We start from the raw sequence: 18,355 nt of genomic DNA, 5'->3' as shown, positions 1-18,355 counted from the left end.
CCACATGGCTTTTGGCATACTGCAGTCGACTCTTCTTATTCTTTGGAGACAGCAAGGGGGTACGCCTGGGAGTTCTGGCACGGAGGCCTTCATTACGCAGTGTGCGTCTTATTGTCTGGGCTGAAACTTCTGTACCCACATCTGACAAATCTTTTCTCAGTTCCTCAGCAGTCACACGGGGACTTCTCTCCACTCTACGCTTCAGGTAGCGCACAGCAGTCGAAGTCAGCATCTTCTTTCTGCCACGACCAGGTAGCGTTTCAACAGTGCCCTTTGCCTTGAATTTGCGAATGATGCTTCCTAAGGTGTCTCTTGGTATGTTTAACATCTTTGCAATCTTCTTATAGCCATTGCCCTTCCTGTGAAGAGAAATCACCTCTTCTCTTGTCTTCCTGGACCATTCTCTTGCCTTCACCATGTTTGTAACCACACCAGTAAATGTCTAGAAGGAGCTGAGTATCACAGTCATTTTAAAGCTGCCTAATTGGTGCTTATTATGCTTGATTGCTGCTCGGTGACATCCACAGGTGTTTTCAATACCTGATGGAAAGCACCTGTATGAACCTCTGTTCTTCAGAGTGGTAGTCTTTAAGGGGTTGAATAATTGTGGCAATGAAGAAACCACATAAGAACCATTTACTACTGTATTACATAAACAATTGATGTCATTTTAGTTGCATTTGGGTAGTTACAACGTCCTTGTAGGATTTGATTCTGAATACAATTCCAAATGTACACTATAGTCCCTAAACCCCTTTACAGCATTGGGGGTTGAATAATTTTGGTCACAACTGTACAACAAACCCCTTTTTTCCTTCCTGTATTCCATGGTTCACAGCTTTAATTGAATTAGCACAATAAAGATACAGAATCATTCTGCTGGCTTTTTCTGTTTACTTTTCCAGGTTCTGGGACCCCCCCACCTCACATCCTGGTCATTGAGGCACAGAAGACAGTTATTGCCAGAAGATATTCACTGCTTTGAACCTGGACAGTTAAAAAAAATGCTTAGAAACAAGACAGTCAATCAAGCAACCAATGGGGATGAAATGTTTTCCTTTATAGGTGCCAACATCTGTGAACTGGTACAACAGTCTGAATCTTCAGTCAAGCTGTCATCTCTCTTCCCTCCCTCCCTTTATCACAGCTCTAACTTTATTGCAATAATGTCACCCCACAGGTGTGGGTGGACAGTGTTTATGGTGGTACCTGGTGGTTGGTACAGTTACTTGGTGCTCGAGTCCTGAAAGATTGAGCAGGTGGTTTGGTTAAAGTTTTAATGGTGGTATTGGTCTGTGTGTTTAATGTTAAAAGGTATGGTACAGCAAAGGTTAAATATTATCATACTTGTTTTAAAACCCAAATAAAGGGGCAACAGACATAATTTTCCACACTTCACTTTTTTCTTTACTATCATTATTGATCAGACGGTTATGGTGGGGTGGAATCAGGGTGGTTGTTAGTGGGGTTGTACAGTCCCATGTCTTGTCATTCCCTGAACAACACCAGCAAAGTTCAATGAAGCTATGCTGTGAACATTACTTCTTTTGGATATAAAGGTTTATGGCTGGGAATGTCAAGAGAAGACCTATGGCGAGAAGCAGAGCACAAGAAGGGATCAGCCTTAGCAGGTGGGATTATGTTCTAATAGAGCTGGAATGGGGGTAGGGGGGCAGCCATAAAGCCCCTCTTACACCTCCGGAGTATCTATATTTGTCCATTCATGTAACAGGCATTCTTTCTAACCAATCTTGGATAGGGTACAAATAGTTAAGATTAGCATCTTTCTCAGAATCTTCTTATTTTGATGTATATTTTTAATGTACTTCTTTATTCATAAACTGACTAGTTTCACTTAAAGTGTACATAAAGCCCTTTTTTTGGATAGACAAGAAAATGGTTAAAACCATCTCTCATTCTGTTTTGTTTCCTCTACCCTCCTTCCTACCCCACCCCATTCCAAATCAAATCCATATAATAAAATGTAAAATAAGGATCCACTATTGAGCCCCATGCACACATTAAACTGTATAACCACATTCACAATAACCCCGCAGGGGGCCTATATGGTGGAAAGATGACCACTGTTGGACAGTTTGCCCTACAGACCATTGTACAAGGCTTCAGGCTGTTTATATTACATTCAGTCACTGCATTGAAAGAATGTTTTGACTAAAGCTATGTACAGCTATCTGTTCAGATGTGTATTTTAAATAAAGAATTACATAAAACCCTGGCAGTATTTTTTTCCACCTGAATCCATTGGTCTATTGGATGAATGACAAGTATCTACCAGATTCCTCTATCCACATAAAACAGTTTGGATAGATAAGTCCCCCAAGCTGGACTACTGTATTCAGAACCCCGCAATCTGATGTAGCCACTGTTGGGCCAAAAATTTTAAAGTAGGCTCCTTTGACAATAATCAGTTGAAACATCAACTTTTTCTGTACAAAGAAAGGCCAGCACAGCCACCCACTGAGTGGCTTTCAGCCGGTTCACCAAGAACTGGATGAAATTCGCTCAGCCTATGATCAACTTTAGAGACATTCTCTCCAAAATAATAGGTTTTTCTGCTATTAGAACATGTGTTTCCATTTGGAAGCTTTTACCTATATTCCCAAAATGTGTTTCTTCCCTTCAGTTTTTAGCCCCGGTGGCAGGATCATCAGAACACACAGAGTAAGACTCTTCCTGACCTGAGCATAGAAATGAGTACATCACAAAGGCCTTCTCCATTCTAAATCTAAAAGAAAAAAAAAAGTTTTGGTTTTAGATATCCATTAAAGTTCCTGGCCTGCTGCTGGCCTGTATCAGAGGATCGGTTACACCTAGTAGGCCAACTTAACCTCCCAGGACAGCTGTGGTCATTCCAGTACATACAACACACATGTACCTAAGGGTCCACTAGAAGGGACATAGGCTTCTCAGTTTCCCAAAAACACAATGTCAGAACCCAGAACATACTTGCTGTAACTGCATATCATTTTATGTGCATCATGTATATCTACATCATAAATCTCCCATTTTTAAATACATTTATTCCACCTCATGTTTGATATGTCAGTGTATCCTTAAAGTGTCCCATGAACATCAATAGTCCACAAAGTGCCTCTTTATTCTAAAGAGTAAGGCAGTTTGGAAGTGGTCCTCTAGTAAGTTCATCTAAGATCATCAGTCTATTGATGTTCTAAAAGCAGCTAGATTGTCCATGTTGCGTCCCACCACCCTTCCAACAACGAAGGGGATGGTAAAGTGGAAGACAATGCTCCAGTGGTAAACAGAGTCCAGGAAAAGTGACATCTTGTGTCAGTGAGATATTTGGGGGGATTCAAGAGCTGTCATGATTAGACGGCTGAGGTCATCCAGCTTCTTGTCCAGTTGGTTAATCCTTTTTTCCAAATCTTGGTGAGAAGAGGTGAAGTTGTAGTCCAGCTCAGTCATGATCATTTGCATCTGGAAAATGAGTGAACAATACATTCTAAGATGAAATCTTAAAGCAGAATTGAACAAAGTATTAACTGCCTGTCAATAAATAGCAACCAAAAATGTTCAAAACACCTGTGCTTGGATTTTTGAATACCAGTAGCAGTTTACACAATCTGTTGACAACAAATTGCAGATAAAGTGCAGCCCTCTAAATACATACATAAAAGTGAATATATAAATAAATGTTTTATATTTTAAAAGGCCCAATAAAGGGTCTAAAGAATTTAAACACCTCTAATGTGCTCAGACAACATTATTGTTGTCTGACGATGTCACCATTCATGAAACATGTAGGGTGGCGTTACGGGATGTTTGACATCATAATGCTAAGAACCTTGGCCATCTTATTGGTGTTTTGTCCTGGAGTTTATGATATGCATATCTATTCTACTACAATGTGAGTTTATATGTGGTTTTAGTAAATTTGGGGCTTTTAGTATATGGCAGTCAGATGCCATAGAATCACTGGTGAGGAATGAGTTCCAGACACATAAGACAGTGGCCCAGCTGAACCTGTTTGGACGGATCAGATCCGGTGGAGGCTGTGGAACCTTGGATGTGCACTCAAAGGCTATTTGACCACTCAATATGTAGTGGGTCAATATGTTTTGGTAAGAGGCTCTGTGTGCCCACTAGTGGTGGATGGTGTAGACAGATAACACTAATGTCTATCTTTCTGGGCACATTAGAGGTGTTTACTTCTTTGGACTCTTTATTGGGAATTTTAAAATATAAACCATTTATTTATATATTCACTTTTTGTATGTATTTAGAGCCCTCCACTTTGTCTGATATATGAATTGCCTGTGTTCAGGTGAGGACAGGGAACCTTTATCCTGGGGACAAAGCATGGGCAGAAAGCCCAGCACTGCAATGCAACCACCTAGCCTTTCCATGGTAGGACACATTTCTATGGGATAAAGTAAGTGTATCAGTCAAAGTATCCCATGGTGCCTCACTGATTGGTGGACAAGGTTGGTGCTCATAAAAAACAAAGTTAATTTTGACACAGCTCCCGCATTGCTTCCCTTCCGGTACTTTAAATTCAGTTACATGACTTCCAATAGTTGCAAAGGAAGTTGATGCTAGAAGTATTCCTTTTGCTATAATTGTGAGTTTGAATTTGGAGCAGGTTGCTATATAGATTATAATACCCATGAATCGTGGGTCCTCCTCTTACTGATATTTGAATGGTGAAGTATTTCCACTCATGGCAAAGAGCCCAACATACGGTGCCAATGCACTTCTGCCCCTCAACCTACTCCTCACATGTCTGTGTTACTCCATTACAACAAATCACATTCAAGCGTTCAGATTCCATCAGTCAATTTTTAATTACCTTTAATTTTTTGTATTTATTAACTCTTTTTATGGCACTATTAATGTATCAGTGCAATAATGTAGATATGTCAGATTAGTTATAAAACAATAAAAGTTCATACCAGTTCCAACTTCGTAATCTTACCTTGGAGATATCGACCATGGCATTCACTTGGTCTTTCAGATTTTTCTGTTTTATCCTCCTACGCCGAAATCTGTAATAAAAGGCAATACTCATTTACAATCTATTATGCCTACAAGGTAGCAGAAAGGTTGTGACTACAACAGGAATGAAGAATAGATGAAATCTAGTATCTGAAATATAAAGATTAAACCCTTTTTATGACCATACGTTATTGATGCTTAGATGCTCAGATCAAATTTCTAATCCCTAAATCACTTTTAAATTTTTTAAGGGAATATAATGATTTTATTTGGTAAGCTGTTTTAATAAAATCTTCACTCTCTTTTAATATGTTAACAAATGAACTCAAAAGTAAAAAATACACATTTTTAAAAGAACTTTTTTTGTGCATTAGTTTATTTTAATACTGATATTGTGTCAGATAATTACAGTCTTAACCAACTACAGGCTACAGTGGCTTCAGCAAACTGAAACCATTTTTGCTGAATGGAACCATCAGTTTGAATTTAATTATTAAGCAATGCTAACATTGACCTACTGGGCTCCATTCACATCTAAGAATTCTGTGAATGTGGGAAAAGCAAGCATTTTGTTTGTGGTGCCATTCATTGTTAATGGCACTCCAAACGCAGCCAGTAGATGTGCATTTTCACTTGCATCAAAACCTACGACAAATGCTCCAAAATGTGCAGTAAATAAACGTAGGAGCAGGAGGTTCTTTGGTGTATTTGTCATGCTTAGAGAAGCCTATTCAAATTAATGGACTGCTCTATGTGTGTATAGCAACAAAACACATGAAGATGCGAATGCAGCCTTAATAATTGGCAGCAGAGCTGCTGTGATAGCTGGGTTTGACAGCTATAACAACAGCTATTAAATATGTACTATATATATTGAAATAAATATATTTTTAATGTATATTTAAGTATTATCTATCTATTACATACAGTATATGTACAAATCTAGTAGACACTCAAACACTTCAAAGAAGAAAGAAGGAGGGTAATGTGGGTATTTTACTGCATCAATGTTTTGTTGAGATATAGCCTGCCTTTGTCAAGGAAGGTCCATGACTGGTCAAAATGTCCATATTATCCTCCTGCATATACCATCTCACTGCATTCTACTGTATATATTCATTATCTTACAGTAGAACTATAGGCACATTTTTGTTTCATTTTGGATAGAGCAAAGGAGGGTTATAACCACTGTCAGATTTTTTTTCAACATCTGTGTCCCATTTTGGAGATTTTCCTTCAGTTCCTGTCCCATAGCCACACAGGAAGTGAGAGGAGATCCCTGCAAATTAAGGGAATTCTTTGGGGACCACCAGGTTACCAGAACAAGTTTCCCAATTGGAAGATTTCTCATTTCTCATTTACATTTCTGGGGTCAACCAAAAATTAAGGATTTTCTTTTGCTTTCACGTTCAATAATAATGGTAAACAGGACAAATAGAAAGTGTGAATCCTGGGGGTGGCCCAGACAGCAATAAAAATGACAGGTGTTCTATTCCCTCTTTATTTTATTCAAAAGTAACACAAAAAAACACTTTTTTATACATGTCTCCTCCAGTCCTCGCCAGCTCATCTCCACTTTTAACTCCCTACTCTCCCGCCCCCCACCTCCACCCACTACCTCACTCACCGCCCATGAGATTGCTAACCACTTCCATAACAAGATTGATGCAATCTGTAGGGACATCGCCAATGCTCAGACCTCCACCCCACCTAGCCTCCCTCCCATGATAACCACCTCAACACTCCCCTCCTCTAACTTTGCAAAGACCCCCACCCCACCTAACATCCCGCACACTAAAACCCCCCCAACACTCCACTCCTTCGACCTTGCTACCACTGAAGAGGTCACTAAGGTCTTCTCCGAAGCCCGCCTCACCACCTGCCCCCTTGACCCTATCCCCACACAACTCCTACGGTCACCCTCCTCCTCCATCCTACGCTCCCCCACCCACATCTTCAATCTCTCCCTCTACTGGCGTATTCCCCACGCATTAAAGCACGCAAATATCACCCTCATACTCAAAAAACCCTCCCTGGACCCCACCAACCTGAACAACCTTAGACCCATCTCCCTGCTGCCATTTACATCCAAACTCCTTGAGCGCTTAGTCTATAATCGCCTAAGCTCCCACCTCAACGACAACAACCTCCTTGATCCCCTACAGTCTGGCTTCCGTCCCCTACACTTCACCGAAACCGCCCTACTAAAACTCACCAACGACCTGCTAATGGCCACTACTCAGTCCTCCTAAACCGCCCTCTCCTAACAGCTGATCTACTCCACTCCTCCTACCACACCATCCCCCACAGCCATTTCCTCCTGTATCAATATCCCCTCCCTCCTAGATTGTAAGCTCCAAGGAGCAGGGCCCTCGAACCCCTTGTGTATTGTATTGTTACCGTATTGTCTCATGTACTGTCCCCCACCATAATGTACAGCGCTGAGCGAACTTTTTGGCACTATATAAATACTGTATAATAATAATAATAATATTATATATATATATATATATATAATTACTTTATGTACCCTATTAGATGGTAAGCTCTTATGAGCAAGGCCATCTTAACCCTCTTGTATTTCAATGTATTGTCCCTCTACTGTCTCCCCCTTTTTTTTTAAACTCTGCACAAACTGTTGGTGCTATATAAATCCTGTATAATAATATAATTTGGCTGCACAGTGGCTAAGTGGTTAGCACTTCTGCCTGGCAGCACTAGAGCTGTCGGTTCAAATCCCAGCCAAAACACTACCTGTACTCCCTGTGCCTACATGGGTTTCCTCCAGGTACTCCAGCTTCCTCCCACACTCCAAAGACATACTGGTAGGTTAATTGGCTCCTGTCTAAATTGGCCCTAGTATATGTATGTATGAATGTGAGTTAGGGACCTTAGATTGAAAGCTCCTTGAGGGCAAGGACTCAAGTGAATGTATAATACATATGTATGTAAAATGCTGCATAAATTGATGGTGCTCTATCAGTACCTAAAATAAATACTTTTTTTTACTACTTGCAACCAGGAGAGGGAGCACTAAGCAAACTTACATACCAGCTGAAGTTTTGGATAGTGGCTTTCTCAGTTAAACAGATGCCAGAGAAAGTAAGAGGAGGGCAACTCTACCCTGAGTGCGCTAACAGAGACACTGGGGGTTATTTACTAAAACTAGAGAAAGCAAAATCTGGTGCAGCTCTGCATAGAAACCAATCAGCTTCCAGGTTTTATTGCCAAAGCTAAATTGAACAAGCTGAAGTTAGAAGCTGATTGGCTACCGTGCACACCTGCACCAGATTTTGCACTCTCCAGTTTAGTAAATCTCCCCCAGTGCTATCTTAATTAGATACAGCGGGTAATACAGTTTCAGAGAAAGTATAGGCAGTGCTGGGCTTTCTAATATGCCCATGCTTTGAAAGCACAGAGGCGTGTTTATATCCTATAATAAATGTTTATTTTGTAAAATAAAAATCTAAAACAAAAAAAGAAAAATATAAATATACAGTATTTAACCACTGCAAGTCCAGACACTTAACCCCCCTTCCTGTCCAGGCCATTTTTAAGCTTTCAGCGCTATCACACTTTGAATGACAATTGAGCGGTCATGCAACACCGTACCCATATAAATTGTTTAGCATTTTTTTGAGACAGATAAAACTTTATTTTGGTGGTATTTATTCACCTCCGGGATTTTTATTTTTTGCTATATAAATGAAAGTCCAAAAATTTTGAAAAAAAGTGTTTTTCTTATAAAATTTTGCAAATAAATAATCTTTCTTCATAAATCTTGGTCAAAATTTATTCAGTTATCTTTTTAGTAAAAAAAAAAAATAACCAAAATTAGTTTATAACCAACAATTATATTTTTTTTACATTTTTATATTATTATTTATGGGTTTTTTTTAACATTCTGTCACCCTAGCAGTACAGTGTCACCATAGTGACACTGTACTACTTGTGGGGGGTTATGAAGGTTTTTTTTTTTATTTTCACACTGATTGCTTTTACACCCATAAAGGCTGTAAAAGCAATAATTTCTTTCTCTCTGGCTGCATTCTTGCAGCCATTGAGAAATACTGTGTGAGTTGTGATTGGTCACAGCTTATCACATGGTACAAGGCTGTTGTGAATAGCCTTGTACCATGTGACCTCTGATTATTCACAGATTTCACACGTAGTGAGCAATGATGTCAGAAGTGACATCTTGCTTACTACTCTTCATGTAATCACTGATTGGCAAATCAGTGATCACATGATCGGGACCTCGCACAGAGGTCCCGTACAACGATCGATGTTCCACTGTGTCCGGAGGACACAGCGGGCACCGGATTGCGGTGCTGCGCGCTCCCAGGAAGCGCGCACAAGCAGGGGGCAGGGAGTCCCTGCACTGCCACCGTCCGGCCATTTATATACAACGGCCAAACGGGAAGTGGTTAAGGCCTCACTCAAGCTTTGGTGTGGCAGAAACATGGTCACAGTGATCACATGTGTAGCACCCTCCTGGATAGCTGTGGTGATAGTCAGAAGGAGGTCAAATACCAAATACGGTACAGAGCTGAGAGGCTTTGACGGTCAGTTCCCTGATACATCCCCCTGCTCTAGAATCCAGGAAAAGATTCTAGAAGCAACGGGCGGGGGTGAGAAGGGGCTGGTTTGCACATTTGGCTAATTCCAAAGCAGGAGGCTTGGCATGAAACTAGGGCAGCCTTCAAATATGACAAAGCTTGCTCAGTAGCAGGAGAGTTCAGGTGAAAGAAAGATGGAGAAGTGAGGCTGGAGAGCAGGAACCCAGGAAGGGACACAGATGGTGAGGGGCTCACATACAGGCGGAGGATCTTGGAAGGAGGAAAGCTTTACTGTCCCCCAGAGCGAGGACCACCTATGCAGCAGGAAAGAAGTGGCCCAGCAGAAGGCCGGAGAGCAGCCGCTGATCCAGCAGCAGCTAGGAGAAGAACTGAGTGAGTAGACCTTACCCCATTGACCAGTACGGGGAAGAAGCATTCTGGTAGGAAGCTGGATTTGCTACTACCCGTGACTGTCCACACTGGGGTGACTGGCACTTGATCCCCTGCCCAAGGATTCACCCAGTACAGCCAGATGAGGAGAGGATTCATCTAGGGTCTGGAGTGGTACAACAGGAGATGATGGCTAGCTCTCCAGAAGAGATATTTTTGATGTGAAGGCTTGTACATAGTTCCAGGGAGTTTGTCCTCATTTTATTATTTATTCATTTATTTCAGGTACTTCTATACCGCCGTCAATTTATGCAACGCTTTACATATACAGTTGTGTTCAAAATAATAGCAGTCAGACATCACTAACCTGATCAATCACTGTTTTTGGTAGAAATGATATTTCTACATGGCAAATAATTTACAAGCAGGTGTAGTTGAGTAATAGAAATCCAACAGACCCAACAGTCAAGACATGCATGCTGCTGATTCTGTGTAATTGAATCACTAATTGAAAGGGGCATGTTCAAAATAATAGCAGTGTGGAGTTCTATTAGTGAGGCCATTTATTCTTTGAAAAACAGGTGGCAATTATTGCCCTTATTTAAGGAAGGAAGGCAGCAAATGTTGTACATGCTGGTTGCAGTGCATTTCTCTCTGAAATTCTGTGGAAAATGAGTCGTTCCAGACATTGTTCAGAAGAACAGCGTACCTTGATTAAAAAGTTGATTGGAGAGGGGAAAACATATAAAGAAGTGCAGAAAATGATAGGCTGCTCAGCTAAAATGATCGCAAATGCTTTAAAATGGCAACCAAAACCTGAAAGACGTGGAAGAAAGTGAAAAACTACCATTCGAATGGATAGAAGAATAGCCAAAATGGCAAGGACAACAATCAGCTCCAGGAAGATCAAAGAAGGTCTAAAGTTCCCTGTGAGTACTGTTACAATTAGAAGACGCCTATGTGAAGCCAAGCTATCTGCAAGAAGCCCCCGCAAAGTCCCACTGTTGAATAAAAGACATGTGCTGAAGAGGTTACAATTTGCCAAAGAGCACATTGACTGGCCTAAAGAGAAATGGTGCAACATTTTGTGGACTGATGAAAGTAAGATTGTTCTTTTTGGGTCTAGTGGCCGGAGACAGTTTGTCAGACGATCCCCAAACACTGAATTCAAGCCACAGTACACTGTGAAGACAGTGAAGCATGGCGGTGCAAGCATCATGATATGGGGATGTTTCTCATACTACGATGTTGGGCCTATTTATAGCATACCAGGGATCATGGATCAGTTTGAATACATCAGAATACTTGAAGAGGTCATGCTGCCTTATGCTGAAGAGGAAATGCCCTTGAAATGGGTGTTCCAACAAGACAACGACCCTAAACACACCAGTAAACATGCAACATCTTGGTTCCAGACCAGCAAGATTGACGTTATGGAGTGGCCAGCCCAATCCCCGAATCTTAATCCAATAGAAAACTTGTGGGGTGACATCAAAAATGCAGTTTCTGAGGCAAAAGCAAGAAGTAGAGAGGAACTGTGGAATGTAGTCCAATCATCCTGGGCTGGAATACCTGTTCACAGGTGCCAGAAGTTGGTTGACTCCATGCAACACAGATGTACAGCAGTTCTCAGAAACAGTGCTTATACAACTAAATATTCATTAAGTGATTCAAAGGAAAGCAACATCTTCAAACATTTTTCAGTTTATATAGTGAATGTTTGAGTTTGTAAAGAAGAATACAAACACAGCTATTTTTTTGAACAGTCTAATATTCACTTTTCTTCAATTTTTTTAGAGGAGCAACACAAATTTGATCTATTTTTCTTCATGTTTTGATTTGGAATAGAATGTGTAGTGTTCCCAATGCATTTGTGTGTATGGAAATAAAAGCTGTTAGAAGGATTTTGAACTTTAATCACTTTTTTCATCACACTGCTATTATTTTGAACACAACTGTATATTGTACATTCATCAGTCCCTAACCCTCTTGGGGCATACAATCTAAGATCCCTAACTTACATTCATGCATACAAATACTAAGGCCAATTTAGACAGGATCTAATTAACCTACCAGCATGGCTTTGGAGAGTAGGAGGAAACCGGAGTGTGGGAGGAAACTGGAGTCCCCGGAGGAAACCCACGCAGGCACAGGGAGAACATGGAAACTCCAGGTAGGAGGTGCCGTGGCTGGGATTCAAACCAACTACCCTAGTTGCCATTCCCTTTGGGTATCCCATACATCCCTTACCCCATCCAGGGTCAATTCCATAATAAATTCCAAAAAAAACAGCTCAAGGACTGGTTACTGTCTCCTGGATGCAAGTCTGTGTAGAAAATTCGTGTTGCCTGGCCGTGCAGGATTATAGGGGGACCCAAATCTCTAGCGACCCCTAAGGGGATAGTTCTACACATGGTACCGACTACAGCCAGTACTGTGATCTGTCATCGACTGTGTCCAGTTGACTCAGCGGCTGACAGATTGCATCACAAAGCGACCAGTGCAGCCTACACAAGGCACGTCCTGAGGAGGATGGCGAATTTCCTGAATGGCCATTGTTTTGTCTATAGGCTGGGTGGGTGGAGATTTTGTGTTGGGCAGCATTCATAGTCGTCTAGGGTGGCGTGTGGCCCTCGGGACGCAGGTTGGACACCCCTTCTGTAGTCCTTTTAAAAATGCACTGGATGAAAATGTAAAGATGAGAAGAGTGCCGTAAAGATTATGGAGCCGATCTCATTGTGCTTACCATGGGTTGTTTCTTTGCAGTCTACACCATACAGGATGAACCAGCCCTTACTGAACAAAGAAACCGATTCCCGGGAGGACAGACTTACATGTGAATGGCCGCCAGCAGCTCCCTCTGGTGTTGCCGTATTTGGGTGCTGTCCCGTTGCTTAGTGTGTTTGTGGAGCAGCCAGGCCTCTCTGAGCACATTCGCCGCTGCGCATTTAATCTACAAAACATAAAGTGTTCACAGTTTAGTCAGTTTTAGATGACTTTTAAATAGACTGAGCATCAGATATATGTAGAGTATATATGCACAGTAATGGGTTACACTTCCAGCAATGTGCTTCTAACAGAGATCACAGTACCCCCCCGACAATGCCACCTTCTCTCCGGAAGGACAGAGCCATTTTTGTTCAGGCATCATCCAGAGTCACCATCCTGGACTGAGATACTGGCTCAGAGATGACACACTCATGTAAATCCTGGTGCCTGTGCACCTCTTGTCTGTGTTCACAAATGTCGAACACAGGTCAGCCCTTGCTGCAACCTCTCACTTGCTACAATACTGCAGTTCGATCACTAAGGGGAGAGGAGACTGAGGAAATGCTTCTTTCAGCCTGCAGCAGAATGATTGGGCAACCTTAGGCAAAGTGACTTGCTAGGGGTACCGCTACCACCCAAAGCAATATTTTTCTTTTTTTTTTTGCATACATTACAATTTGCATTTTTCAACCTTGTATCTCTATTTTTGTTGAGAAAAAAAAACATTCCCCCCATGTACAAGTTGCAGATTCCTATCTTTTGTTATTCTGAAGAAATAGCTGTTTGTTTGTCTGTATCCTTGCGCAAAGTGAATCTGTATAGGAGTGATTTTAAAATTATCAATCAGCTGCAGCACTTGCAGGGTTCTAATGAGGAAAGTGGTAGGGTCTGCATCCCTTTAGATGTGATTTAACTTTGGGAGTATCTCACCAAAAATGACGTTTGCATTGCAAGGGATGCTCAAACCCTGACTTGTATCTTAGTGCAGACTTCTGGGAAAATCAGTGAATCAATCACACAAGTAGAAAATGACATTTCTGGGGAGGGAGCTCTGTACACCATCTGTGTACAGAACACCTCCAGGTTGCCATATTGTAATGCATTTTACAGAAAAGTACAGCACTGCAGATTGCAAAGGAGATGTAATTTAATACATTTAATTACAATATTGCTTGTGTCGCAATTGCTATATAAATTTTTTTATTTGTTTTTTTTTGCCCATGATAGTGCAGTTACTTTAAAACCACGTGAAGATTGTATATTTTCTGAAAGCAGATGCCCTGTAGAATAAAAAGATGGTTGTTGCACTATATGCAACTCTTTATCAAACACAATATAATATCCAATGTTTTGGTAAAATATAACACAAGGGTAAGCAACCTTTGAGAGAAAATCACTGGGGAAATCACTGGGGTTCGGCGCCCTTTTTTTAAGAAATTAACTAGCAAGGCCTAACTGAATAGTGAAGAAAACATAGAAAAATATAATAAAACAAATGCCACTGTACAAATCAGGGCAGTGGACGGTATCAGGGCAGTGGATGGTGTCAGGGCAGTGGATGGTGTCAGGGCAGTGGACGGTGTCAGGGCAGTGGACGGTGTCAGGGCAGTGGACGGTATCAGGGCAGTGGACGGTATCAGGGCAGTGGACGGTGTCAGGGCAGTGGACGGTGTCAGGGTAGTGAACGGTATCAGGGCAGTGGACGATGTCAGGGCAGTGGACGATGTCAGGGCAGTGGACGATGTCAGGGCAGTGGATGTTATCGGGGCAGTGGACGGTGTCAGGGCAGTGGACGGTGTCAGGGCAGTGGACGGTGTCAGGGCAGTGGACGGTGTCAGGGCAGTGGACGGTATCAGGGCAGTGGATGATATCAGGGATATACTATTATTCCCCCCCCCCCCCCAACAGCAGTGTCCTCTGCTCCCCCTTTCCCACCTATAGCAGTGTCCTCTGCCCCCCCTCCCCCTTTTCCCCTCAAAATGTACACATATAATTATATAAAATATCATCACAGTTTTATTCGAACAGAATATAAAGACAAACTACATATAATAAAATGATTGAAAAATCATGATATACACAGTACACTTGTTGCTAGCAATAATAACATGGATTTAGGTCTGGACGTTGATTAGCCCATCCTTACACATGCTTTGATCTAAACCATTCCATTGTAGCTCTGGCTGTATGTTTAGGGTTGTTGTCCTGCTGGAAGGTGAACCTCCTCCCCAGTCTCAAGTCTTTTGCAGACTCTTAACAGGTTTCCTTCTAAGATTGCCCTGCATTTGGCCCCATCCATCTTCCTATCGACTTAACCAGCTTCCCTGTCCTTGCTGAAGAAAAGCATCCCCACAACATAATGCTGCCACCATCATGTTTCACAGTGGGGATGGTGTGTTCAGGGTGATGTGCAGTGTTAGTTTTCCGCCACACATAGCGATTTGCTTTTAAGCCAAAAAGTTAAATTTTGGTCTCATCTGACCAGAGCACCTTCTTCCATGTTTGCTGTGTCCCTTACATGGCTTCTCACAAACTGCAATCAGGACTTCCTATGGCTTTCTTTCAACAATGGCTTTCTTCTTGCCACTCTTCTATAAAGGCCAGATTTGTGGAGTGTATGACTAATAGTTGTCCTGTGGACAGATTCTCCCACCTGAGCTGTGGATCTCTGCAGCTCCTCCAGAGTTACCATGGGCCTCTTGGCTGCTTCTCTGATTAATGCTCTCCTACCCCGGCCTGTCAGTTTAGGTGGACAGCAATGAATTGGTAGGTTTGCAGTTGTGCCATACTCTTTCCATTATTGGATGATGGATTGAACAGTGCTCCATGAGATGTTCAAAGCTTGGGATATTTTTTTATAACCTAACCCTGTTTAAACTTCTCCACAACATTATCCCTGACTTTTCTGGTCTGTTCCTTGGCCATGATGCTGTTTGTTTACTAATGTCCTCTAACAAACCTCTGAGAGCTTCACAGGACAGCTGTATTTATACTGAGATTAAATTACACACAGGTGGACTCTATTTACTATTTAGATGACTTCTGAAGGCAATTGGTTCCACTAGATTTTAGTTAGGGTTATCAAAGTGAAGGGGACTGAATACAAATGCACGCCACACTTTTCAGATATTTATTTATAAAAAATGTTGAAAACCATTTATCATTTTCCTTCCACTTCACAATTATGTGCCGCTTTGTGTTGTTCACATAAAATCCCAATAAAATACATTTACGTTTTTTCGTTGTCACATGACAAAATACTTTTTGAAGGCACTGTATATCTCACCTTACTACAGCTGTATACACAGCCTCACCTTCTTGTATATTTGAAATTTATTGCTCATCAGTTTAGAGTTAAACATGACATATGGCCTTAGAATTTATTGCTCTCACTCCAGTGTTTGCGGCGATACCTCACATGCAATCGCTGTCTACATACACATGCATTGCTTTATTATTATCACACATGTTATGCCTCATGCATACTGGGGCTTTTTCAAATGCTTTTCTCCTGGCAAGAGAAAAGCAGCTTCAAAAATGCACCTAAGCCGTGTTTTTGCAAATGTGTTTAGGTATGTCAAGCGCTTGGTCATTTATTTAATTCATTGATCAGAAAATGTAATTTATTCTGTCCATTGAAATTAAAACAAATGCTCAAGCGCTAAACGCGCCTAGCGCTTAGGTTTGTTTACATGTGTTTACATGCATTTAGGCATTTTTTTTAGCCAAAACACTCCTCTCCTAAATGCACCAGTGATGGTTTGTTTTTCTGCCTCTAAACTCCCCTCCATAAAGCCCATGCACAAATAGGCATTTCCAGGAGTTTAGAGGCAGAAAAACAAACCATTTGTGCATGGTCTTTATGGAGGGGAGTTTAGAGGCAGAAAAGTAAAAAAAAACATCAAATGCCCAAAAAACGGGCGTTTCTGAGCTCATGTGTGCATGAGGCCTTATACAGTAGCATTGGGCAGGTGACAGCTATTCTTTATGGTGTTATCAGGGGTCTATTAGATCCCATATGTCTCTCCTGCCATCCACAGCAGCTCATCAAGCTGCATCATTGCATGTCTCTTCTGCAATAAAAAGCCTGTCTTCTCACAGTTTTTTATTACAGACTTAAGTTCCACTTTAATGAACTCACATGTGGGAGTTATGTAATCCCGGCCCAGTCAAACAAGCTGGCTTAAGACCCCAGACCTGGAAGAATCACGAGAGAAGATGTTGGCCCTGGCAAGGAAACTCATGGAAGTCACTGCACTTGAGAGGCGGTGCGTATTCATCCTGGCCCAGCCGCCTAAGATGGTTGAAGACCCCCAAACTTAAAAGAATCATGAGAGAAGATATTGGCTCTGGCAAGGGAGCTCATGGACATTACTTTCCTTGAAGGGAGGTGAGTATTCATCCTAGCCCAGCCAACCAAGATGGTTGAAGACCCCAAACCAGAAAGAATCATGGGAGAAGATGCTGGCGCTAGCAAGAGAACTCATGGACATCTCTTTGCTTGAGGGCAGGTGGGTATTCATCCCAGCCCAGCCAACCAAGATGGTTGAAGACCCAAAACCTGAAAGCTGGTTGAAGATGTTGGTGCTGTCAAGGCCACTCACAGATGTCACTTTGTTTCATTTAATTGAGGGTTTAGTTCTGCTTTAATGAAGAAAATATAAATCATTCCTGTTGTGAGTTCCATCTCAATTTGTAAGCAACCAATGGTGTTATGTAAGTGCTACATAACATTCAAATTTTTGCACTACAGTAAGTAACTAAAATCTGGAGATTGGGTTTAGACTGCTGAGCTCCAGGTTATAACCAGCTCATGCCATAAAGCACAGCCAGCCTAATGACCCAAGCCAGCTTGGTGACCCAACTTTTCAACAGCTAGAACAGCTCCCTGCAAACCAGCATGTAATTTGACAGTGAAGAAGCAGCAACAGCCTAATTACTTCCACCTGATTAGGCAAAATTACACTTTCTTCTTAATTCATGATAATAGGTGAGCGCCTATTCACTAATATGAGCACTTTGAGCTCATTCTTCTCTACATAGTATATCTGGAAGCCTTTGTTTTCCTAAAGAATTTGCTGCGGATCATTCTAAGGCCTCTGAAAAAGACTTTCCCTTGTGGATCTGACTTACCAGGATTTATAAAGGCCTTTTTTCCTGTATGGAAAGCTAAATTGCTTCCTATGAGGAAGCTGAGGTCTTGTGACCTGTCTATAATAAGAAACCAGAGGTCAAGCCCTGATTCTTGGCCTCCCAGTATTGTGTGAATATGAAACGCACCTTGGGGATCTGCAGGAGATCTGGAAATGGATAAACAGTCTCCACTGCCTATATTATTAGAATGCCAAGGCCGTTACCAGGAAGCCACTGCCATGTTGGCCCCCATTCAGATAGGACTTTCCATAACGGCTTTGTTTTCATACAATGTTACCATACCTGGGAACTGTCAGGTCATGACATCTAGGCACATCTTAGAGGTGTTTGCAGATCTTTCAATATGATCCATAAAGTGAAAGTAGTCAATTCTCAAATATCTCTCTCTACTTTTAATCACCAATGTTTAAACTATTCTGAAGAGCTTGCTTAAAGTCTGCCCCCCTCCCCCCACCAACTAAACAATACCCCATACCCTGTCATAGATTTAAAAAAAATGCTAATCTACA

At 41.6% G+C, this 18,355-nt stretch overlaps 1 protein-coding gene across 2 annotated transcripts in view; it reads right to left on the bottom strand.

Moving 5' to 3' along the window:
• Positions 1 to 2,964: 2,964 nt before the first annotated feature.
• KCNN4 (potassium calcium-activated channel subfamily N member 4) overlaps positions 2,965 to 18,355 on the bottom strand; it is a 135,206-nt gene continuing 119,815 nt past the window's right edge. Inside the window, exons 6-8 of one of the 2 annotated variants that reach the window (XM_089676058.1) lie at positions 12,758 to 12,876; positions 4,955 to 5,024; positions 2,965 to 3,456 (exon numbers count right to left, since the gene is read on the bottom strand). In XM_089676058.1, the coding sequence (XP_089532184.1) occupies positions 3,310 to 3,456; positions 4,955 to 5,024; positions 12,758 to 12,876 (336 nt within the window). In that variant the 3' untranslated portion in view covers positions 2,965 to 3,309. Of the gene's footprint in view, positions 3,457 to 4,954; positions 5,025 to 12,669; positions 12,877 to 18,355 lie in introns of both variants that reach the window. The other variant, XR_016312542.1, reaches the window with a different exon arrangement.

Source organism: Staurois parvus, unplaced genomic scaffold, assembly GCF_062004578.1.
Source record: "Staurois parvus isolate SC_StPar_1 unplaced genomic scaffold, SC_StPar_1.0 ptg000163l, whole genome shotgun sequence".
In the NCBI taxonomy this organism is placed as follows: Eukaryota; Metazoa; Chordata; class Amphibia; order Anura; family Ranidae; genus Staurois; species Staurois parvus.
The sequence above is the reverse complement of the archived record's forward strand: the minus strand, read 5'-3'. Positions and strand labels throughout refer to the sequence as shown.